The following is a 26,636-nucleotide window of genomic DNA, read 5'->3' on the forward strand; positions in this document are numbered from 1 at the left end:
CATAATCGAGTTGCTCAAATTCACTTGTAAAGTAGTCTAGTCAACGGGTCGATTTTTCTTCACTAGAACTTTTTGCCTTACTAGTAAAATTTTAGATGTTATAGTTCACTGACGCTGGATTTAGACACGCACCGCAGCTGTTATTACTTTCTACTTGCATAAAAGTATTGTATACGTTCCGTTCTTCAGAAACATTTGTGCGCGTCGGTCCAAGTGTCGAGTAATTTTGACAAACAATTTTTTCTTTCTGACAATAGGAATATTGATCTTTAAAGTAAATAATAGCGCCATCAACTCAGATTAAAACGGAACTTGTCAACCTTTGATGTATTTGTGTATATGGAGGAAGGACAAGTCTATCTCAGCGTGTGCCACATGGCGACGGCTTTGCGCGTTTCGTGCGCCATCTGCGCCCAGTGGCGCCCCTCGGCGGCCGGCTCGGCCGCGCCCACGCAGCACCACCCTACCACCAGATTGCTGCCACCGCCGGTGACCACGCACACCTGTAAATAAATAAATATTACACAACACCACATACTTTACTCCGATCACAAAGTAGTAACTGTTCACGAAAGTTCTACACGCTATGTCCTGCACGCACACAGATACGGTCCCTTTCGCACTAGTAGCATGATAAATGGAACGTGTGACGGGTGGCCCGGAGCGGGCGCTCTCTTCCAATCTACAACGGTAACGCGGCAACGTATCACAGAAGCCAACAAAAAAAAAGTAAAAAAGGTTTTTGCATCCTTGTAAAACAAACACCCACATCCGACCCGGAATCAAACCCGGGACGTCAGAGATGGCGGCACCATGAAAACCGGTATGCAAGCCACTCGACCACAGAGGTCGTAAATGACTGCAAAATAAGTAAGTATGACACTAAAGCGCTCCACACATTGAGTGTGACTCAGCACTATATGTAACATAGTAAATTATAGAAGGATGGCGACATCCCGTGTATTTTGTGACCCAGTGTTTTTGACGGCGTGCATTAAAGAGACCTATCAATACTTGTGATTCATTATCAAAGCATCCAAAAAGCTAATTGAGTACAAGCCTGTAGAAGCTGGGGTTACAAACTTGATATAGGATATGTTTATAACATTGTCCTGTATTTCGCTTCAGATGTTTGTTTGTAGTAGCAGAAAACAATATGTTTTCAGTTTGTTCCTAAAAATATTAAACAACTTGCCGAATATTCCTAAATCTGCCACATTTAATACAACTTTAACATGTTCTGTCGTAATGAAAATGAATAAAGATTACATCTGCCCAAATGGCAGAAATATGGCACAATTGGTCACTGTTCTCAATCTCAAAGTGACAATGACATTGGCACGAGACCTGTTGTCAAAACGTTCCTTTGTTAACTTTCGTATCTCTCATTTAAATATTGTCTAAACATTTTTGACATATTGTGTTTTATTTTTTACTTTATCATTATTTTTTAATTGATTATTTCATTACGTATTTTATAGCTTCAATGTTTTATGCGTGTACTATAAAATAACCAATACTTTATGTAGGTAAATATTCAATCATGCAATATGCTTATATGTAATGCATAAGCGTTGTGTTCTTGCATCTATTCTAAAATACATAGTTTCGTAATTTCTTTATTCCCGACTTCTAAAAATATACAAAAAATACATTAATAACCATAATAATAAACTAAAACGTAAAGTTCATGAACGGCTCTTCGTTGATTTTGGGTCAGCTTTCGCCACCCTTCTTTAAAAAAAAACCCGATATAAAACAGTGTACTCCAAAAAGTCACTATCTGTAAGCTAACATCTCATCAAGACCAATTTAATGAGCCCAAACACGATCTATCGTACTGTAGGTAGTTGAGGACTTGGGTAGTCTGCTCTACCGTGACGGCAACGCTGATGGGTAGTCTGCTCTAATTGTAGCATCAGTGCCTACTTCTGGTAATTTTCTTGAGACCACTGGGTATAGTAATTCCAATGAGACTCCATTGAGATCATATTGCAATTATGATAACATTTGTTATTCTGCTAAAATCTAATTGCAATGGCAGTTGAGTCGCAATAGTGTCAGTGGAGTGACAGTGATGGCATTCATTCATTCAATCACTAACGATCGATGGTGCCTCACTAAAACTACTATGGAGACTATTATGCGTCTCTTATTTTTTATCTCGTTTAATCAGGAATTTAGTCTTAAATTATATTTTATAATTATGCACATGAGACTTATCAACTTATGTCTCAGGGTGATGGGCGCAATGGAAGTGCCCATAACACGCCTGTCCATAACATGCAACTGTTATGGACAGGCGTGTCGCTTACCACCGAGCGCACGACTTGTCCGTCCCGATATTTGGTATTACATAAAAGATAAAAATAAAATATAATTATCAGTCTGTGTTTACCTCAATGGAAGCCTCCTGCAGGTTAGAAGAAGGCAGGCTGAAGGACAAAGCTTCATTCCACACTGGGTTGTTGATTTCTTTTCTGTTGGTCTTCTTCTTCTTCACGCGTTTCCCGTTCACCAGCAAGTACACTTTCACATACACATCTGAAATAACACGTATTATATATAAGGTCTTTGCCGTTTATATATTCTAGAGTGAGTAGTAGGTTAATGATCTTTCATAAGGATGACCTTCAACCGTCTTTCCCTCTGGAAAAGAAGGACAAAGGTGGCATCCTATAAAACATCTCCATCAATGACTAACGCAAGAAAGAGACAACAATTGTATGCAAACATTTTACTCACCTAAAGCATCCTTTCCTTCTTGAGGAGGCAGCAAATTCCTGGCCTTCAAAACCACTACGGTCAGTCGCTCTGCTGAGGGCAAGTAAGACAAAGAGAGCAATAGTTCTTGCAGTTCCTCTGGCGGACGTCGTTCGCGCGACAGTTCAGCCCACACTTCTGCACCACCGGCAACTTCCACACGGGAAAGAGGGACTTTTGCTGAGCCCATAACCTCGTTGCGCGAGAACCTGAATCACAGAGTACTTAATAGTTACCACGTAACAGATACATCACTCTCATATAAAATCGGAATTACCTACGCTTTAATAGCCTACTAAACCTGATTAATGAAACCAGGACCTCACAGCGAGGTAAAAGGCCCTACGCACGCTCAGATATGTGAAAATAACGTCGTCGTGCGGAACCGAACGCGGGGGTTGTACAAGGGTTGTAATGTAAATGAAAGACTTGTTTGAGCTCTTGCACGAACTTACTTTTGCAAGAGCCCTGCCTAAATTAGCTTTTCTACTCAATAGTTGTCACATAAAACTCAATTATTATTACACCGAGGAGGTTGGGATTTGTGTTAGGTGTTTGAGGTTTTAAATTTGTTGTCATTCGCCACTAAATATCAGTACTTACAGGGTTGTTCTGCACGCACAACTAGAACGAAGCTCAGTGGAGGACATTTTGGATTTGTTTTTTTAATTTCAAGCCTTCTTCTTGACTTCATATATCTCTTATACGAAAATGGCACCAATTTTTATTCTTTCTTTTTTCAATTGCAACACTAAATAAAAACCAACCTGTCATAATCAAACACCTGCAGCAGCAAAGTCTTGTCACCGAGCTCATCATGAGACACAGGGAACTTAAAGTGCTGGTCGAAGAAAGGGTTTGCCTCGTTTCTATGGACTGGTGTTTGGCGAACACGAGTATCCACTTCGGGGAGCAGACTCACGCGCACGTAGGGGTCGTTGAACCCTCCAGCCTCGTAGCCAGCAAGATCGTGAGCTGAAAAATTTAGTAAAACTGTATTTATTTATTGAATATTATGTTTTAATGTCATAATTTTAATGTAAGTATGTACATATTTCTTGTGAAAATACTCCACTAGTTTATTATTTTTTATTGTGATATCATGTGACGGTGCGAAAAAGTAGTGCACCTGGTGGTAAGTCTCACGTCTGTCCATAGCAGTCCCAGTGCCATTCAGAGCTTTAAATTACAAAGATCTGAGGGGAACTGCCACCGCACCCGTCATTCCGTGGGTCAAGTCCCATGTGTAATTTGTAATTTCTGTAATTTCACCAGCCAAACCCTACAAAACCTAAACGCAGTAATGCTTATTATTCCCACAAAGATCATCCATAGAGATAAAAAATCCTCTATAGATCTGACTAGACTCGGTCTGTGCCGAAGCCACCGCTCTTAACCAATTGAGCTATAGTGTAAGTCGGTCTTACGAATTTCTTCATTTGGGTTTGTTACAAGTTTCTGACAGATGCACTTTGGCGAAAACAAATCGTTTAAAAAAACCCAATCCAACATTAGTAACAATAGTTTTCTATGCAATCATTACATAATGAGGGTTCTTAAAGTCGATCACCGTATTTAGGCCGAGTGGCCTAAGTAATAGTTACGAGATTTTAACGCCTAATTATGGAATGATTGAATACAATACATTTTCTACGAGTAAATAAAATAATGAAACACAACCAATATTTAATGTATATTTTGTTAACAATCCACGACAACAAACTCAAACGAAAACCAAGCAAACGGTGCCAAACAAAAAACAAAACAGATAGAAGTGGCCAAGTACCGCTGGTAATTTAATCATTTTTGTAATAAAGGTTATGGCCCAGTTGCAAGACCTTTACGCCAATTTTACCAATCAGGACTCAGTAGGGCGTTTGAATAGCGACATATTTGATGTTTTAACTAGCAACAATACGTAGGAAAAGAAACTATTTTTCCGGATTTAACTACTAAGACACAACTGGCTGATGACTGTACCATCTCAGTCAACCGTGACCATGGGACCTGTAAAGGGCCCGAAACGTCGGTTTGTTTGAAAAAACAAATATACGCGATTTAAATTCGGAAAAGTAGTTTCATTTCCTATGTGTAACAATCGCGAAAACCTAGGAACTCGATATAGCAACAATACGACATTCTTTGTTTTGAAACTCATATAATCATTATAGTTCAGCGTACAGGGCCTCTACCATGACTTTACTGTGACAGTTGTCGCAAGCGACCGCGTATATTAAGAATTTGGATAAAGACACGGTCTTTGAAAAACGTTTAAAGGAATTTCTAAACAAAAAAACCTATTATAATATGTCTGAATTTTTTGGCGATAAATGTATTTGAGGTTGATTTCATGTCTATATGAAATTTGGGTAATAATTGAAAATACAAATCAGTAAAGGTTGTTATTAGCAATAAGTGTACGAATAATATATATTATAATAATAAAATAAATGTACGAATAATATATATTACAATATATGTTAAAATAATTGTATCATTGGGTTTAGGTTTGAATTGTGCTGCGTCCTAACGGGGTGTCACATGTATGTGTCTGGGTTTATTAAATTGCAATAAATGAAATTGAAATGAAATTTTAAGATAAAAATATTATGTAATAATTATGTTTATTAATAATTATAGAATCTATAATATAATTAATTATCTAAACTAATTAACTACGTTCAAGCTTGGAATGTATTTAAATTCCATTGTAACTTTGTTACACCCTTACAGGGTATCACATGTATAAGTTTATCATCCATGTGAAATGCAAATAAATAAATGAATGAATGAATGAATTACTTCAAAATTTTGTATGGCAAATTATACAGCGCAGCGCCTCTAGCGATTGCTAGAAGAAGAATGATGATATTCAATTATATTTTGTGAAATTACTCCACTACTTTCTTTTAATTGTTAAAGATCGAACACTTAGAAAAAATTAACTTCGATCTAGTTGGATTCGCACCAACTTTTCCCAGCAAACCGTGCCAGACGCTATGCCAACTATTTTACGCCACGGAACGAATCAACAACGGAGCTCACGAATTTTTCCATGTGTTTGTAGCAGGTCTTTGCTTTTTGGTTTTTAATGGCTCGTATCCAATCGGATCGAAACGAATTTTATTTTGTTTAATAATCATTCACAAGATTTTGTTTATGTTAATAAATAGTACAGTAGGCAGCTAACGAGGCGGAATGTAGATTCCCTAGCGAAAAGCAGCTGTCTTAGTTTTAACACGGTGACCTTTATCCTCAATTACTTCAGGTTACAGATCTCAAGAGTGTCGTCACGACCAGTAGTATAATTGTGTTTTGTTAGGTCCAAATTTCACACATGTCGGTTGAGGAATGATAGAAACTGCAATTTTAGGGAATGACAAAAAAGTTTCGCTGGTTGGGCTCGCTGCGCTTCGACAACATCGGGAGGGATTTTATTTTTTTATGATATCAAACGACGAGACGAGCAAGTCGTGCCCCTGGTGATGCCACTTAGAGCTTCAAATTGGAAAGATCTGAGGGGCACTACCACTGCGCTGCCACACTGAGACATATTCGCTCACGCGATGCGCTCCTCCTACCGCAAAATGGCGGCTATTTGGTTTCGCAAATTAGAAAAGCATTCAGTTTAAATACAAGTTTTTATAAATAAAAATTATTATTCTGCATTGCTAAATAAATATCCTCCGTACTACCAATAAAAACATCTCAAATAAAATACAGTAATATACCGCAAATCCTGCACTTAAAAAGCACTAATGAAATTTTTGGTGTACTTGGATAAATATGATAATATTCCGTTTGAGTGGTTCTAACGTTTACCATGAAATTACTCCTTAAAGTATAGATTATAAACATTTATATTCAGGGTAAATTTAAAAAACGCTACTTACGGTATGTTTTCAATAAATAAACACCGAAATCACCAGCCCAAACAATAATACACACGATTGTCGTGACGTATTTTTGAAGTTGTTTAGTTTTTTTAAATGACAGACCCAGGCATTAAAAAATTTATGGTTTGCTAGAGTAGTTACCGAAATAGCAATTAATATTAGTTCTTTTATCTGTTATAAATTCGATATCCGATAAATCGGTATAAAATCATCACCGGCACCTCTAGGTGTGGTATGCGTCTACGGCTGGATGTATCGCGTGAGCGGATAAGTTCAAGTCCCATGTGCCTGTAATTTCGCCAGCACACTTAACCTTCAAAACCGATACGCAGTAATTTTATACCGGTTCACCTTAGGACCTGGCAGAGTCATCAGTGTCGTAGTTCAACTGAACTGCGGCGTAATGCTGAGTCAGGCCCTTTTTGCTGACACAGTACACTCAATTCTACACCTGATACAATATAACACTCCATTGTACCTATGTCATAAGCTTGTTTGTACTGTACTGTGATTCAGCAAATAAACGAGTAATGTATCTATCTGTCTGTCATTGCTCACATTACTGCTTGGTGGCAGAAATAGATAGGTAAGGTGCCAGTAGATCCTTGAACGAGTCTTTCACAGGAGCTTAAGTGCTACTCAAAGTATTTTTGGAGTGCCGAGGTCGCTCCCCGAAGTCTTCAGCAGACGGAGGAGGTTGGGTGGTACGAATAGGACCCTGCCAGGCAAGAATCAAATCCTCAAAGCATTGTTCCCTTGCATGCACGTACTCACGCATACTGATATCGTCTTGGAAAGTATAACTTTAGAACACCGTTTCTAAAGTTCAGATCTCCAATTAACGATTTCTGTGCAAATTTTATCACCGAAACTCGGAATACAGTTTGTGGACAGCTTATTTATAACCGATACTTTGCGCTGAAGAACGTAGTTATATCGAATAACTTGAGTAGGTCGACCGATAAAGCATGAAATTTTAACTCATATACAACAACAACATCAACCCATTTAAACGTCTCACTGCTGGGCACGGGTTTAGTACCTACTGGGAATTTCCTACTTTGACGACAGGTAAAATGTCTGGCACGTTATTACTGTTAGGAAGTAATAAAAGATGTTTAATCACCCAGAATAATTTTTCACAAGTTACATTATTAAGTAAGCAATACATAACTCTCGAAGTCAAATGATATGTGACGTTCTATGGGGAAAGATAGTTATTTTAAGCTCTTCTCAGGCGAGGGTTCAAGGCACAGGCCACGCTGGCCGAATGCGGGTTGGGATCTTCACACGTTTTCTGAGGGTTGTGAACGTTCTTCGACATCTAAATTTCATCACGATGTTTTCTGCCACCGAAATGCTTTTGGTAAATTTGAAATCAAATTTTGCGCATAAATTCCGAAAAACTCAGAGATGCGAGCCCGAATTGGAACCTACGGCCTCTGCTTAAAGTGCAGGCCACAACGCGACCGAAGCTAGCTGACTTAGCTTAGCTCACGTAGTTGAATGCAACCAACTATTAAAAAAATGCAAACTTTGGCTACTTTCGAGGCAGTGTTCGGCTAGTAATTGGATGTAGCTTCATCTATCCATCGTATGCACTTGTATACCGATCGAAACTTCAAATCGGATTGTTCTAAATTGCTATGTTATTATATTGAATGACATAGGTACTAATATGTTTATAGGTTAAGTCGTAGGCTGTTTCGTTTTTGTGGCGCTGGTTGAGATGCGTCACGTAACTCTTATTTCAAATGTAGCGAGTTTCTTGAAAAGGGTGGGGTCTGAAAAACAGCTTAAGCGGAGACTCTTACCTTTTGTCTAACAAACACGATGTTATTTAAGGATAAACTTGTATGTACTCATTGTAGATAAATAAAATTCTTTATTATTATTATTTCTTTATTATTTTAGACTCTCGCCTTTCCCAAGGCCTAAAAGGTTAATTTATTATTATAATTATTGTATTTATTTTAAACTCTCGCCTCTCCCAAGGCCTAAAAGATTAATTTTGAATTTTTAAATGGGAGAGGCGGTATTTTCCGGCAATGGCACAGTCGGCGGTGAAACAATACGTGCCGTATCGAGCAGGACCGCCTTCTGCATTTGTGCTGGAAGCGACACGCCACAGAAATCCAACCGCCTCAAGCTGTTAGAAAGGCTGACTGGACTTAACCCATTTGCGGACAAAACAATTGGGATTATTTCAGTGGAGGCCATATCCCACATGTCGGTGATCTCGTGCGCCAGGTCGAGATACTTCCGGCGTTTCTCGGTTTCAGCTTTCACGAGACCCTCGTCATGCGGGATGGTGACGTCCACAAGAAATACCCTCGACTGCGATCGATCCAATATCACAATATCAGGCTTATTCGCAAGAATAGTCCTGGTCGTGATAATAGATCGATGCCAATAGATTTTGGTGCGGTCATCTTCGAGTATTGGCTCCGGTGAATACTTGTAATATGGCAACCTCTGTTGCACTAGTCCGTACTTGAGAGCGAGCTTGTTATTATTATTATTATTGATATTATTATTATTATAACTATGCCAGCTAAGCTAATCTAGCTAGCTTAACTCGCGTAGTTACATGCAAAACTAAGCTAAAATATACGTAGTAAGTAGTGATGGATGGATATGGATACGAGCGGGGGTGAATGTCGGTAGAAGGGCGACATATTTTACATATCTAGCGGGATCATTGGGTTAGTTTAGTTAGCTCGGTTAGCTTAGTTCGCGGCGTGAACCGAAGTATGAAAAGATGCCCCGGGCTCCGTGAGTTAAGAGGGTGCATGCCAAAAAAGTTTTGACGTTGGCTCCGCCCTAATTTGTGAAACAAATATATGCCTGAAGTTCGCGTGACATGCGACAGGAGATGTTGAATTTTGCGCATTAAAAGTACCAAATTCGTTTTAGCGGAATAACTCTAAAACTAAAGGGATTAAAAAAAAAATCCGTAGTGACAGTTGTCGATCATGCATAAATATAATTAATTATCTAACTTATGTCCTAATAACCTGTAGCATTTCGAGGATAAATCGAAAAAATGTGAAAATTAGAGGCCATTTCGTGATTTTTATCTATCGAGGAAACTTTATTGTTTTATGTTTCTGATTAGTGTCTATGCTTGAATATATCGTGTAGTTACTCATACAATATTTTATTTTTAACTTTATCGTGGATATACCCCTCTAAAATTAAATCGAAGATTAGGAATTTTTCCTCTGCTCCCTCTAGGTAGCTTAGCTTCATTCGCGATGTGGCCCGCGCATAAGAGGCGGTAGGGGAAACAACTGCGGCTTTTTTTACCCAACTACATCAATAAGTACCTAATTGTCGATCAAAATGGCCATTTACACCATTTCTTCTCCGAAATATCATAGTACATTCACAATATATATTGGCACGCTGCAGAGACGGACGTGTCTGCTAGCATTATAAAATTTAAATTTAATAAATAATAAAACTGTAACTGTGTCGCCGCTGTATCAGCGCTTTTCGGACTTTGTGTTTTGTGATGCTACGTGTGACCTTGTGCTTCTTTCAAATTATGAAGAATGAGTAGCCCGTTTAACAGAAGTACGATGACGAGTCGTAGCCCACCTCCCGTTAGACGGCACGTGGAATTGGAACCATCCCCAGCTCAAGCTTCAGCCCTCACCCCTTCTACGCCTGCACTGACTATAGACGCGGTCTCGACTCATGAAATTCAGAGATGGATGAGTCAAATAGAACAATGCCTGAATGACATCTGCACTATTTCTGGAGATGGGAAACTGAATACGGAGCAGAAGCTAAAAATTAGCAACATTAGCAGGTCAGTACTTGGAGGTGTCTCTCAATTGGCGGTGCAATATCAGTCCCTAAAACAAAAATATATTTCAGCCAATTCTTTGATCAGCACATTAAAAGAACAAGTCAATGTTGGTGCCCAATTAAAAGACTTAAAATCTTGTGTACAGTCAGGCCCCAGAGCATCAACCCAGTCTTTTGCGGATATAGTTAGGAAGAGTGGTTTGCCCTCAGTATGTCCATCGAACAGTATTGCTATTTACCCACCCAATAAAGATGCGTCGAGCGATGACACTAGAAAAATTGTTCAGAATCTAATTAAGCCTGAAGAATTGAAACTTCATATCAGCGGTATGCGTAAAACAAAATGTGGAGGAGTTATTATAAGCACGGAGAGTAAGGAAGACATACTAAAGCTCAAACAGTCTGAACAACTGAAAAAATCAGGCCTGAAATTAGAAGATGCGAACAAAAAACGGCCAAAGATAATATTATTGGGTGTTCCCTCTGGCATGTCAAATAAGGAATTATTTGACTGCTTGTATGATCAAAATTTGTCGGAGAAACATCCTAGCTTAAATAAAAGCAACATAGAGAGCGCAATTAAATTTAGTCATAAGTCAGGCAAAAAGGACGAGGCTACCTGTAACTATGTGCTAGAAGTGTGTGCTCCCATTCGAAGGACACTCATAGAACAGCAACGTGTCTACATTAACTGGTCTTCATGTGCGGTTCGAGATTACACACGCGTAACTAGATGTTACAAATGCCAACAGTATGGACACTCAGCAAAGTTCTGCCGGGATACAGAGCCCACGTGCGGCCACTGCGGCGGCGCAGGCCACTCCATCAAGGAGTGTAATAAGCACGCGGAACCCGCGAAGTGCGCCACCTGTGTACGCTTTAACAAACCAGGTAATCATAAAACAGGAGATGAACAATGTCCTGCTAGGAAGAGCGCAATAGCGAGACACGTAAGTAATACTGATTATGAGGGCGCCTAGAGCGCCGCCTTCCTTCTCTACCACAGCACAAACGATTAAATATAAAAGAATATAAAAGATTATGGAAAGTCATCAAAAATATCACGAACATGACTAACTCGAAATTGTCCGCTCAACAATTAATTGTAAATGCAGACAATCCAGTGCAAACTGTTAACGCAGCAAATGAATTCTTTACTAGTGTAGGAAAACTTTTAGCTGAAAAAGCGGAAATAAACCTTCCGCTTTCAACTACAACCATGACCTCGTCACGCGCCTCACAACTGCACTCGTTTGTCTTAAACAACACTGACGAACTCGAAATTGAAAATATTATTATGACTTTAAGAAATGACTGTGCGACAGGAATTGACAAAATACCTTGTTCTTTCATTAAACAAAATAGATTACATTTAATTTCACCCCTGACTTACATATTTAATCTCTGTCTATCCACAGGAACGTTTCCCAAAGTACTAAAAACAGCCCTTGTAAAACCTATTTACAAAAGCGGTGATAAGAGCAATATTAACAATTACCGACCAATTGCCATATTACCATCTCTCTCTAAAATACTAGAAAAAATAATTTACAAAAGGCTTGTTAACTATTTAGAAACGAAGAAACTTCTCTCGACGTCCCAATTTGGGTTCAGACAAGGACTATCGACAAACGACGCAGTCGATGAGCTGACGGAATACATCGTAAGAAATTTGGACTTGAGGAATAAATGTTTGGCTATATTCCTTGACCTCGCAAAAGCTTTTGACACTGTAAATATACCAATACTTTTAAACAAGTTAGAAGCACTTGGAATTAGAGGAATACAGCTCAAACTTTGACAGGACTATCTTTCTGACAGAAAACAGCGCGTGACTATTGACAAAATAACGAGTGCTGAATTACCGGTTGAATATGGTGTTCCCCAAGGAAGCATGAAGGGACTATCTTATTCCTTGTCTATATTAATCAACTATGCGCTCTCCCCCTCTCTGGTGGCAAGATCATATCTCATGCTGATGACACAGTCCTATTATTCAGTGCCCCAAGTTGGAATGAAATCTTTACACAAGCTCAATTTGGTTTTAACTCGGTAACCGACTGGCTTAGAGCAAATGCCCTGACACTTAATACTACCAAAACTAAATACATCACTTTCTCCTACAATATTTCCTCACAACCTGTTGAGAATGCTTACTCAATAGTAGTTCACAATTGTGTTGGCCCTCGATCTCTTGGATGCCTCTGTACTTGCTCAAAACTGGACAGCACAAGCAATATTAAATATTTAGGTGTCATAATTGACCAGCATCTAAATTTCAAACAGCATATAGTGGCGCTAACTTCTAGAGTTCGAAAATTGATTTATGTTTTTAAAAATTTAAGATACTCGGCTAGCAGCGCCCTTCTCAAATCAGTTTATTTAGCCCTTTGTCAATCACTGTTGCTTTACTGCGTTACATCCTGGGGCGGTGCACATAAGACCACTCTGATACACCTGGAAAGAGCGCAGAGAGCTGTTCTTAAAGTGATCAACTTTCGTCCTTTCGATTACCCAACCCACAAATTACTAAACGAGTGCGATGTTCTATCTGTTCGGCAACTGTTTATCCTGCAAATAATTTTGAAAAAGCACTCAATTACTCCATATGATTACATGACTGTAACTAAGCAAAGACGACACGATCCCTTTTCATCTCGTACACAACTCCGCACAGCACACTCACATAGATTCTTCTGCTTCCTTGGCACATTCCTTTATTTTAAAATAAATTGTACTTTGCATTATTTTCATATGAATAAAACTGAATGTAAAAAGACCGTCAAACTTTGGCTTAAGAGTAAAACCTACAATGATACCGAGGACTTGTTGGAAGTTATTTCATAATTTATATTTATATAATAAGTAATGTTTAACTACTTAACTTTTATAAATTGTAACTATTATAACTACTTATCTTTTATTTGTTAAATTTATAAAATCTTTATTTTTTTTTAAGCTTTGTTATGAAAAATGCACTATTATGCCTAAAATACAGGTACACATGTACTTAGTTTAGGCATCGCAATTGCACTATTAGGCACTAAGATTAAAATGTTTAATTTTACCATGATTATTTTATATAATTTAGATTTTTTTTTGTTTTGTTTATTACTGTTTATTTTAATATTTTATCTTCAATTACATTGTTTTCATTATAATTGTATTAGATTAAGTCATATATTGAAATAAATTTATTTTATCTTATCTTATCTTACATAGGAAATGAAACTATTTTTCCGGATTTAAACCGCGTATATTTGTTTTTTCAAACAAACGTCGGTTTGTTTAAAAAAAACAAATATACGCGATTTAAATCCGGAAAAATAGTTTCATTTCCTATGTGTAACAATCGCGAAAATCTAATACGCGGTATCGTAGTACATGCCGAGGTAACCCTTTGATTTGCCATAAGTAATAGTGACACAAAGAAACACGTACCTTCAATAAGATGCACTTCCAAGTCAGATCTGTCGAAGTCGTATTTCAAGCGAAGGTGGATTCTTCCGAGCGATGGCCCAGCGCCCTCCAGCTCGATGACCAATGGGGCCTCACGCTTCGTGTACAGGTCTGGTTGCAGGGCCCCCAGAGCGCTAATTGCGGTCCCAGCACCAGGGCTGAGGGGACCTAAACCACTGCTACTCTCTACAAGAGAATTGCTCCGGTCTATCCGTCTGGAAATAGTGTATTTAGAGGCATTAGAGCAGCTAAATTGGTCGACAATACAATGTTATGTGTTGGGCATGTTTTTAAACTAAAATTTAAATTGCATAGGAAACATATCTATCTACGTAGGAAATATGCACTCTGTCCGCATGTATAGTAAGGGTGCGTACAGATCTGGCGAATTCGCCTGTTTACGAAAGGCTTGCGAGTTGCACACGTGCATTATGTAGTGCTATCTGTTCGCGTCTCGCGTAATATGTATTTAACTGCACGCATGCAGCATGCACGCATGCAACATGCGCGCAGCGCACATGCAGCGCGTTCGCCAGATCTGTACGCACCCTAATAACAATTTAAAGGCGTAACTATGATTAATTTTATTGACAATAAAATTAAATAATGTAGATGTAAAATACACGTAGATAATTTTCAAAGAGGTCCGCATCTGCGTCCGCCATATTGAATGTTTGACAACCAACTAAATGAAGTGTTGTGCCGGAACCGCACATCAGTGAAACGGTGTGCGTATGGAACGCCGCATCTAGTATACGCTAGTACATAGAGATCGTTACTGAGATCTCACTGACTGTGAAAAGAGCTGGGTAACTTTCAAACAGCTATGTTTACCAAAGAACCAAAGAATCATTAAATTAGCCTTCATTATAAAAAAAAACTCGATTGGCGTTTAGTCTATTCGTTTGGGAGCTGCGATGGAACGCACAGACACACAAATACACAGATAAAGGCTTCAAATTTTAACAACCTGTCTCTTTGAGTCGGATGTTAACAATTAGAAGTTTTTTATTAAAAAAAAACGAATCTAAAAAGTTCGTGTAATAGCATCTAGTTACATTTGCCAAGTTTTATTGAGATTAGTTAACGGAAAGTGAGCACTTTCCGGTAACCGGATTCATCCACTATTTGTGGAATATTTTCTTCAAATTTAAATGGGACCAGTACTGAGGTACCCTCTTTCCTCCAGAAAAAGAATTATGAAAATCGGTTCACAAACTAGTAATCGCGTACAAAAAATACAATCTAATTGAGAACCTCCTCCTTTTTTAAATCGATTAAAAAGTAAGACGATTATGTTCACTTTTGAAAGCTGAGTAAAATTGTATGGATATATAATATAATCACTAATACATATACACAGGCTTTAAACTTATAACTATCCTCTTTTTGAGTCGGGGGTAAAAAACGCATGCGGTTTTCAAAAACCTGTAAAATTGCGAAATGAAGTACTTTTCTTTTTTATTCATATTTTCTTATATTGTTGCTGTTTTCGTTTATTTACTTTCTTAGCGTTTTTTTTATGATAACACGTGACAGGACGAACAAGTCCTGCGCCTGGTGTTAAGCGACACGCCTGAGCCTTAAATCACAAAGATCTGAGAGACACTGCCACTGCGCCTGTCACCTTGAGAAATTTTTGACAAGTCCGTTGTGCCTGTAATTTCACCAGAGTCTTTACCCTTCAAAACCGAAACGTAATACTATTGCTTGGCGGCAGAAATAATTAAGGCGGCATTTTACCCGGACGAGCCCTTTCACAAGGAGTTCTACTGCTAGTAAAATGACACTAAAATTTAGCCAGCCTGTGTCTGAATATGAGAACTTAGTTAGTGGGTGTATAAATACGTAAGGGATGTTTCCATGTGATGGAACCAATCCTCATATGGCGTGTTTTAGTCGCAAATTGTCCAAATTGCAACATTTGTTTTTATTGAATATTTTACGACCTTGATATGCAATTATTTTTTGTGATATTACTATACTAGTTTGTTATAATTATACAAAGCTTTTTTTTAATAAAAAAATAAGTCCGCATTTGACCTCCATCTCACCTGATGCACACCTAAATAATGCCTATTCACTCTCACCTTGAAAAGGTCCAAGTTATAGCGTTCGGGGAACAAGTCCGTAGGCAGGGAATTCCTCTCTCTAACCGCTCGCCACATAAATGTGGAAGCGAAACGCTTCGTGTGAATCCTTGGAATATCCACAACATAGAGGTGGAATCCCAGCGCACGTCTAGTCCCCCGATGATGTAAAAGGGAAGACGGAATCAAATTTTGCAATTCCATCGCACACTCTCCGTGATATATCCTGTAGAATACCGATAAGCAGGCAACTTTACGGCGGTATTCAAGGTTCTTCAGCTTCGCCTGACACGCTTGTCTATTAAATCCAAGGTGGCCAAAATGTATTTAGCAGAGCCATCCCATAAGTGGCAGCAGTACTCCGTACATGACCGGACTTGTGCTTGGTACAGCTGAAGCAACTGTCTCGGTGTGAAGTAACGCCTAACCTTGGAAAGGATGCCAAGCTTCCTGGCTGCATTTTTAGACACGGATTCAATGTATCTGCCGAAGTTCAGGTTGGACGAAAGGTTCATTCTAAGTGGCTGGAGACGGTCGGCTATCGGTAAGGATACATCACGTTAAGTCGGAGTCAGGTGAAAGGCTGCGTTTTGGTAGCATTAAATTTGACAAGATTAGCATCGCACCAATCGGAGACAGCCTTAAGTGTCAAATTTAAACGACTACCTGCCATGGTTAGTCATAGCTCCAATACAAAGAAATATTCCTTTGATCCGTCTGGATGTAAACCAGGGCTGTTACCTCACTGAGGCGGTGTGATGTACAAATACTTAGCTCCACCTAACCCTTTCCTACCGGATATGCGCTAAGCGAGGCTAGGAAAACGAAGTAATCCTATTGGTGGATTTTTTCCTCGCACACTGCTTCGCTACGTCGCACATCTCTTGTGGAAAGGCAGCCTGAAGTCCCATAAAATGTTTTTACTTCACCTCCGGACAGATTGTATACATTTAACTGCCTCCGTGGCCGAACGGTTACCATATCGGACTGACACGCAGAGATCCCCGGGTTTGATTCGCGGGCCGGGAGAAATATTTGTGTAGCCTACATTTATTTCTCTCGTGAGTTTGGGTGTAATTTATGGTTTTCTATGTGTGTGTCCATGGCACCAGTGACACAGGGTTTTCCTAGTGCGGAGCTATGTTGAGTATGTGCGTTATTATTATATTATTATTATTATTCAAATACAAATATCTTTAGTTAGTTTAGGTGATTACAATGAAGGTCAATATCCCCACTTAAGCTAAAAACAGTTTTGTTCAGAATGCATTGATTAGGTACTGGTGGCTACCACACTAGGGAACTAGGGAACTATAGTGTAATTACTGTTCAATTTGAAGAATATTGATTCCAATTGTGTTTTGAAAAGATCTTTCTGGAAGATTTCAAAGCTCAATATAGAGATAACTAGACTTGTTCGATATAGTAAATAATAAATTGACGACAGATTGTTACTGATATGGAGTGAATCTGAGCGAGGCGGACAGCAGGGGCGGTAAATTGGGGCAAACTCAATTTGCGCCATCCTCACTCCAAACAGACACGTTCTGCTCTCAATTTGCGTGTAATCATATCAATGCATGTGATGGCAGGGTGTGATGTTTTGTGTGATAGGTTCGTTTATTGTACTTCATTTATTTTTCAATAATTTGAAACGTTTTCGTGTCAGCGGTCCGAGTGAAAACAAAACGTACAACGTCCGATTAAAAATCACAAGGGCGTGCATATATGGATCTAATAAATAAGTATATATTAATTAAATTTTTATTGAATTGATATTCAATTATTTTTTGTGAAATTACTCCACTAGTTTGTTATAATTGTTAATACAAAGATCGAACACTCAGAAAAAATTCCTTCGATCCGGTCGGATTCGAACCGAGGTCCTCTTGCATACCGTGTTAGACGCTATACCAACTAAGCCACGGAACGAACCAACGGACCTCACGAATTTTTCTACGTGCTTGCGTCGTGTCTTTGTATTTATGAGAAATCTATGAGAAATCTATGAAAAATTGATCACCCAGTTAGTACCTTTACAGCTACCAGTCCTGGCGAGAGATGTCATAGTATGAAATAAGTATATAATTATTTACTGATTCTTTCACTATGTAACATCATCAATATTCGCCTCTCCCAAGTGCGCCATTACGTCCGGCCCTCAGCTTGTCTCATCCATCTGCTGCTAGCAGCCTTTGGCAAATCGTCACTCCACCTGGCAGAGGGCGTCCTACAATCCGTGGACTCCACTTAAGAATAGGTTATCGATACTTCGACAGATATGACCAGCCCACTGCCATAAGCCACTTCAGCTTGCTTATCCTACCAGCTATGTCGAGGATCGTGGTTCTCTGTCGGATAACCTCATTTCGGATCTTATCCTTCAGAGAAACTCAAAGCAAATGTTCAATAAGGTTCTATTTATTTATTTCATACAAGAAAACATAATACAATTTCTCACCAAACTGCGAAAGTAGTTAGTTGGCGAGGTTATACTCAAAATCACAAAACGTTCTTTTATTAATTTGCGTATTCCTCACTACGAAAACCTTTGACAAAACCAGTGTAGACTTTAACTAAATTTACATGCTTTCAAGAAGTATAAATTTTAATTTTGTCTTCAAAACGAATTCCGTAACAATTCTCTGCCTCTCAAACAATCTAAATTATTAAGTATAATTGGCAAGAAATGTCTATTTTTTCCTTTACCATTAGTTGTTTACTTTTGGTCATACACATCATACTTACATACTCATTTCCACAAGCTCGCCTAGTATCATACTAGTTCGTTACGTTAATTTTAAATTTAGTTTTATAATATTTTTCAATGGCGGCCAAATATTGAACTTTTTTTGTTTCTGGTTTGATAGTATGTAGAAAAGCGTATACGAAACTTTCCTATTACAGTGATTGTCACAATCACAATGGTATATCCATAGCTGCTTATGTATATAGCTACAGGGTCGTATTTACATACTCTCGAAAATCTATACATTTCTAATTTTGGTTGAAATATACCATTGATTGGAAATATAATCTTCCTTTATTTAACCAACTTCAAAAAAGAAGGAGGTTCTCAATTCGACAGTATATTTTTTTGTGAATGTTACGCGATAACTCAACCCATTTTGATGATTCTTTTTTTGTTGGAAAGAGGGTATCTCGCTAGTAGTCCCATTCAAATGTGAAGAAAATATTGCACCTCTAAGAGTGACAAACTAGGGGATGAATGACTTGTGAGGTCGGTTTTTTAGTACTCTGTACTGAGATTATTATATTATATTATTGTCTTTAAATAAAGAGGAATTTGAATATTTATACGTCTCCTTAATGATACGCAAATTTCAATTTTTCATTGTCCTGACCACAAAATCAAAGTTTTTTTGTTTTAAGAAAGTTTTTTCATGTTTTTATGTGAGAACCAATTAGAAATGGCTATTTCTTATGCAAGGCTGCAAAGTTGTTGTTTAACGCAAGTGCTTGTATTAAAACCAGAGCAAGCAAAAGACTCGCTTCCCTCGTGGTCCAAAAATAGACTCCTGAAGGTCACAAGCCACGAGACGCAAAACAACTTAGCTGCCGAGTGAAACGCACAACTTTTCACCTCACTATAGCGAGAAAAATGGTAGATGAAAGAAAAACAATAGAAGTATAACAAATCAGATCGTCAGAGAATCGTTGTCAATTTAAAGTCAACAATAATAATTAATAAGAATAAAACATACCAACGGACTTAGAATAATAACGCATAGAATGATAGTTTCATATCAAACGAACTGTCACAAGTGAGGCAAAAATCAAATTCATGTAGGCTAGTTTTAGTAGTACGTTAATTTTCGGTTTTAGTGAATATTTATATAAAAATACAAGTTGAAACGCGTTACTCCCTTGTGGAATGTGATGTTAGTATCTAGTTTATGTTTGTCTGACGCATTTTTACACTCATTTACCGCACATTTCGTCATTTTTAGCTAAAATTCTGGAGCTGTTCGCGGTGCAAGCTGACCTTGAGCACTGACGGCTCGCCCGCTCGTGTAGGCCCATTGGGAGCGTTTCAATTTCACTTACTTAGCGTGTGCGGACTAGGTTTCTATGCGTTATTATTCCAAGCCAACGGATTTTTATTACATAAATAACATACGACAAATCGCGTAGTTGAACGTGACGATTATGTTTTTTTTCATCGAAAAAAAAAGTTAGGTGCACCACAGTCCATCGTCATTTTTGAATTTCAAAAAAATTCATTTCAAAATTAGCGCGTACAAAAAACGCTTTTGCGCGCCGATTTCTAATCGAGAAAGAAAGCCTTTTGATAGCTAGTGAGGTAAAAATATAAACTCAATGGGTAAAAATGATAATGATAACCCAGAAATAAAAATCGTGTAGTTTAAACGCAGTGATATAAGTAAATTTACTTGTACTTGATGTCTTGAAGTTATTTCATTATCCGTTGTATTAAACTCGTGTTCAACTGTTTAAATATGTAGGTACTAATTTAGTTTTTTACCTGTGTCCTTCAAGAACTATCATAAGTTATAAAGATATGAGAAATTCTTACCTTGGCGGCATGAGTAGAGGAGACAGGCATCGTGGGGGTAAATGTCTTGGATTTGGAGAGGCCGGCGAGTCGGCCAGGGAAGCCAGGGACCCATGCGCCAGGGGAGCCGCTCGGACGTCCAGGGAAGCCGCTCGGAGGGGTGAAGGAGATCGAGGCACACCTGTACCACCAGCTTCGAGGGTTCGGCCGTCGGGAGCAAATGTACGTATTGCTGGGGACGATCCTCGGTGACTCTAAAATGGAAAGCGAAAAAACTCTAAATTCAAAACATATATTTTAGAACTAAGCAAGAAAATTGTGTAAATGTGAATATATTATGGTATATATTTATGTTACGAGTCCGATGCTCTACTGCTACTAAAATATCTTAAGATGTTATACGACGATACACAAAGCGATAAATTTTCTACACCACGCAGTGATGCTTGTGATAAAATGTTCGTAATGTCGTAAGGTTAGTATTCGTGTCATCGGCGCGCCCCGTACTCTATACCACTCATTGCAATGCGTTTACTTTGCCTTCTACGATTCGAATGCCCAGGGGTAGCAAATATTTTTATTATTTTTTGACCTGTTCTGTCTCCCTTATCAAAACTAACGCAATCTTAATTTTTAACTCTACAACCGTTATAAGCGATTTATATGATATGTCTTATTTAGTGTCAGTTTTATTGTTAAGGCGGAGAAACGCGATAAACTGTTTTGTTAAATATAGATAAATAATAGTCTTATAAAAAATATCTATACACCTAATGATATAGACTAGACAATGTGTTAATTAACATGATAGGATATACTTGGTCATTATCAAATCCTGAAAACAAGCTAAAATAACATCTTAAACGAATTAAGCCTACATATGTCCGTGTTGAGGCAGTTAAAAAGAAAATCGGTTTGAATTTCCGAGCACTTAAGACGATCGTGGTGCGCATGTGCCAGAGTTATTGCCATCCGTGTCATAACTCTAACGCATTTCGACTGTGAATTGGCAACCGGTATCTTTAGATACTGGCAGTTTTGATAATTTTACAGGCTGAAGAAAACAATTGTTTTTGTTATTTATATAGCATCTGGTTAGAAGTTAGTACAGGGTCAAGAGCACGTCAAGCTTTATACTTAAGACTTAAATCCAACTCTATGCCGCTTACGATAAGAACGGTCAAAAGTACAAAGTCAAGCTTGATGTGCTCTTGACTGTACAAGTTGAATGAAGTAGATTCTGGTGCCAAAATTAAATGTATCTGAGATGCAATTTCTTGCAACGCTGCGGAGTATGAAATAGTACAAAATGGTATTAAAAAGTGAAATCTTTAGAAAACTGAGATAGTACCGGTTGCCAGTTCACAGTCGATTTGTGTTTTGGTTTTTCACATAATTTTTATATGAAGATATTTATCTTTAAATACTATAGGGAACCTATAGGAAATGAAACTATTTTTTCGGTACCAAATCGTGTGACTATATTTGTTTTTTCGAACAAACGAACGTTTTGGGCCCTTTACAGGTACCATGGTCACGGTTGACTGAGATGGTAGAGCCATCAACCAGTCAAGTCTAATACTTATATTAATGTGAATGACCCTATTTTTCACTATTATTACAAAAGTTATTAATTAAATACTTTATTTTTCAATTTTCCAAAGAAACATTTCATATTACTGTAAAGAGCCAAAACATTAGTTTTTTGAACAAACAAATATTTATATCCGAAAAATAGTTTCATCTCCTATGTGTAACAATCGTGAAAACCTAAGAACTGGATATGAAACTCTATAGCTATTAAATGCACATTCATCCTAAAACTTTAAATTGCCAAGCGGTTTAAAGACACGCCGCGCCGTCTGCTGCCCCGTCAGTCGCCGGCACTTGTCAACGTCGGATCTGTGTTAAATTTTCTCCACCTGTTCTTATTTTATTCATATTCATTTTAAGCGCGTAGATTGCGGGAACTGAGGCCCGGCGGCCCTATACATCCTAAAAACTAGGGTCGTGTTAAATAACTCGCCATACGCTAAATCAGCTTTATTGATATTGAAAAAAAAACTAAATAAAACACCCAAAACGCAGATGCGTTAGTTATGACACGGATGGCAGTATTGCCCTTTCGTGCGTGCGCTCCACGATCGACTCGAGTGCTCAGAAATACAAAACACTTTTCTGTTAAACTGTCTCAACACGTATGGTCTGTCTTACTGTCTCAACAGGTAGGTATCACTGTTGTGCACGGCGCACTTCTATTAATAGCTAGCCTTTATATAGCTACACTGTTGGGTACCGGCCTCCTCTCACGATGGGAGAGTTTGGGCTGTATACCTCGCTGTATATTGCGGATTGGGAACATCACACACATCATTAAATCGCTTTGCAAATGTCCTTCACTGAAAAGCTCATCCTGTAGGTGACTGCTGGTATTTTGTATAAAAATCTACAAATAAAAGCAAGTCATGGCTGTAATGTTTCGTGAGAAAGCTAGTGAAATCAATTAATTATTATATTTTCATGTAGGCCATAAAATTTGAATATGCGTGCATAAAGCTACTGACACGAACGCTTGAAAGTGTTGTACGTTGCGTGACAATCTCACAGCTTATAACATAGTATAATAAGATGAGTAGTGTAACTCCATACAAACGTAGCAGTGCGCATTGTACGTGTGCATTCTAGTTGAACAGTGCGGGTCGCACGCGTCCACAGATTAATAAATAAAGCAGAAGTACCTAGTTTGTGTGGTACGCGTGTCAACAGTACACAAAGTTCCACATATTTAAGCTTAGTCCTATTTTCTCTTTGTACACAAAATGGTGTTTCATATAATCCTTGTCTTATTTTATTTAATTTTAATAATTTTCTGTTTATCGTAATAATATTTTTATTACAAGAAACAAAAGTAAATCATTTACCGCCACAATATGGTCGCTTCTTTTTTGGACAAGTTTTTTTTAATACTAAGTAACGGGACGAACAAATCGTGCACCTGGTGGTAAGCGACACGCCTGTCCATAACAGTTTGCAGTGCCACTCAGAGATTTAAATCACAAAGATTTGAGTGACACAGCCTCGGCGCCCGATACCCTGATACATAAAATGACCCTTCCAAACCGACAGTATTACTACTTGGCGGCAGACATCGGTGAGATGGCAATACTTCGCTGGACGAACTCTTTGCCAAGGAGCTACACTACTATATTATATATAGATACTAACCAGCGATGCAGGTGTAAAACTATCAATATGCAAGTAAGTACCGCATTGTGAAAGAGAAACATTAAGTGCATTAAAAACACGCAAAAAGTAATAAAAAACAGCGTGGCAAACATTTTAAACATCAGTCTTTACTATACTACTTAACACTGTACTGTCGTGTGTTCGATTGTGGGGTATGCAAAAGGATCTCATTCAGCTAAAGCCACAGCCAAGAATAGGTTGTGAAGCTGGTTTCCAATGGACATTAACATTTAATAAAGGTTATTTCAATATAACAAAATAATGTGATGAAAACTTTTTTTTTTCAAATTATGTTTAACAACCAATACGTACAACCAAAAAAATAATATGATAAGATGGGAAAGCGGCTGGGTTTTGACCCGGCGCTTTGTTAATTCCTGTGTTTTAATTGGATTAAGACCCATTAACGCCCAAAAAGGGCTAAAACTATTTACAATTAAATATGTGTTGTACATTGAGTTTTGTTCAAATTGAATAATATTATTACAAAGGTTTATTGCTTTCAGATCTAGACTTGGGTTTTAACCCACTGCCCATCTCTGGTGACAACCCTAACGCTTCGAGGGATGGTGGAGCAACGTGACATACTACGCTTTTTTTGTTAAAAGTCTATGCTGTCCCATTGCTGGGAAAAGGTCTCCATCCTCTCTCTCCACTTCTCCCCGTTCTACGCCACTAAGGAACAATGTTTTAAGTGCGCGCCTAGCTCTTCTCTCGTGGCCCGCCCAGACTCATTTCACTCTAACCGCTTGATATTACGCTTATATAACGTAATATTTTCTTTCTACAGATACGATCGTAATAATGGAATATTATAATTCTTCTAATAGCAATAGAGTGGATAGGATTCAAACGAAAAGGGGATTTAAATACGAAACAAGGTTAATCCATTTGCGTAATTTTAATATTATGCATGAAAATTAGATTTCTAATAATCCACCGGCTACGTCAAGGTCTTTATTAATAATCTATTCAAATAATATTTGTTTCATAGGACAGACAGACAGATACTGTCTACCTTACTTATTTCTGCCACCATTGACCATCATTGTGTTCCGATTTTAAAGGGTGCTGGTGAAATTACAGGCATGGGAGGGTGACGGATGCAGTGAAAGTGCCCCTCAAATCTTTGAGTAAAGATCTGACTGGCACTGCCACCGTTATACACAGGCGTGCCTCTTACCACCATCGCACGACTTGTTTGTTCCGACACTTGGTATCGTAAAAAAGGCAGATTCCCCTGAAAAGAAGAGAAAGGGGTTGTTCTTTGTAAATAAATAGTTATTCCAAGTATGCAGCAAGATAGCAATTCAAAGCGCACGATGCCCCAGGTTACGGCCTTCGAACGAAATTTTCTATTTAAATTTTTTTTTATGTGTCTAGCTGTTATAAGTAATTTACACATGTGTAATTGATAGATAATAATTACATAATTTTATTAGCTTATGAAAACAATATATGTACAATATTTCGAACTTGCCACAGTACACAGTACGCAGAACCTGTATAATAACATTAATAACTTATAGAATAAAGTTTTTGTTTCACTATAATTTGAACCTTGTTAATGGTTGTAACGGTTTCACTAAAATTGCGCAATTAAAACACTTCAAACTAAAATTCGTTTCCGTAAGTAATTAGGTATTGTGGGGTTTGACAGGTTCATAACAAAGAAATACCTTCATGTGACTTAACATTTTTTTATAATTTTAGTGTGGGTAGTTTCTTTTCGGCTTTGTGCTCGCCAGTCTTTTGTGTATGTAAGTAATTAAGAAGTAATTTATCGTAATTTATGTAATTCTTATGGCTATTCATAGAAAACTACACGCGAAAATTCCTGATATTTTCCTGTGTGGTTGTACTAAATTTTGGTAACCTACCATTTGATACAGTAATCGGATTTTTATTACCGGTTTTACTTATCCATGGATTTTATCTATGGATAAAGTCTCTAATCTATAGTTTATCTCATACATTGCCTTATATGGTAATGACCAATAAATAGTGAGAATTTTCGCTTCCGGCATTATACCATTGCCAGATAAGGTAATGTTCCAAAAGAAAATGCGATGAACTGAGTGGGGTCTGCCTATAAAAACGCCTCCCGGTTCAAAAAGGTTTTTTCAGCTACTTCCTTCTAGTAAGCACAAACTAATAAGAGATACCTAGTAAGTTTAAGTGCTTTCATACGTAGCTCAGACTTGGGGTCATATCGCCGGGCTACCTGCTCCGCGCCCTACCTACTCTGCAGGGTAACCTATCGTAACGAAACCGTTGTTCTTTCAGGATATGTTGGATGTTTATCGCAAAGACACGATTAGGTTCGGTTAGGTTAGGTTAAGCTAGGTCTAAAAGAAAAACGCGAGTAAACGCTATTTCTGGAAAATGTAATTTCGGGATACTGATAGGTAACCACTGCACCTAGGCAGATGTACCACTTCGGCGCAACGCGCTCCTGCGTTCTTCGCACACCTTGACCCGCGCTAATGAGCTCTCCGCGCAACTGAACAATCCTCGGCGTCCGTGACCACCATATGTGACGCTATACGCGAGTGCCCTAGTGAATAAGCTAAGTCTCTCCTAAACCGCTGGGCAATTTGCAAATTTTGGGATAAAAATGCATTCTTAAAAAAATCGAGTAAAGTAGACTCTATACTATGACAAATTAGCACATCATTTAAACAACATATCCTTTTTGTAAGATCGTTATTTAATAGTAAATACCTAAAACATATATGATCTAACCAAACATTTTTCTCCGTTTCGCCTCTGGTGACTCACCTTAAATAATAGGGGTTAAAGTATGAAATTGCCGATTTGTACTGAAAA

The 26,636-nt window shown here is 38.1% G+C and overlaps 1 protein-coding gene across 1 annotated transcript in view; it reads right to left on the bottom strand.

Moving 5' to 3' along the window:
- Positions 1 to 356: 356 nt before the first annotated feature.
- LOC113225648 (synaptotagmin-5-like) overlaps positions 357 to 26,636 on the bottom strand; it is a 78,449-nt gene continuing 52,169 nt past the window's right edge. Inside the window, exons 3-8 of the mRNA XM_026458016.1 lie at positions 20,583 to 20,815; positions 13,917 to 14,149; positions 3,531 to 3,738; positions 2,746 to 2,972; positions 2,399 to 2,544; positions 357 to 503 (exon numbers count right to left, since the gene is read on the bottom strand). Of these exons, the coding sequence (XP_026313801.1) occupies positions 357 to 503; positions 2,399 to 2,544; positions 2,746 to 2,972; positions 3,531 to 3,738; positions 13,917 to 14,149; positions 20,583 to 20,815 (1,194 nt within the window). The remainder of the gene's footprint in view (positions 504 to 2,398; positions 2,545 to 2,745; positions 2,973 to 3,530; positions 3,739 to 13,916; positions 14,150 to 20,582; positions 20,816 to 26,636) is intronic.

The sequence above is a fragment of the Hyposmocoma kahamanoa genome, unplaced genomic scaffold (assembly GCF_003589595.1).
Source record: "Hyposmocoma kahamanoa isolate Upper Pololo Valley unplaced genomic scaffold, ASM358959v1 169, whole genome shotgun sequence".
Lineage (NCBI taxonomy): Eukaryota > Metazoa > Arthropoda > Insecta > Lepidoptera > Cosmopterigidae > Hyposmocoma > Hyposmocoma kahamanoa.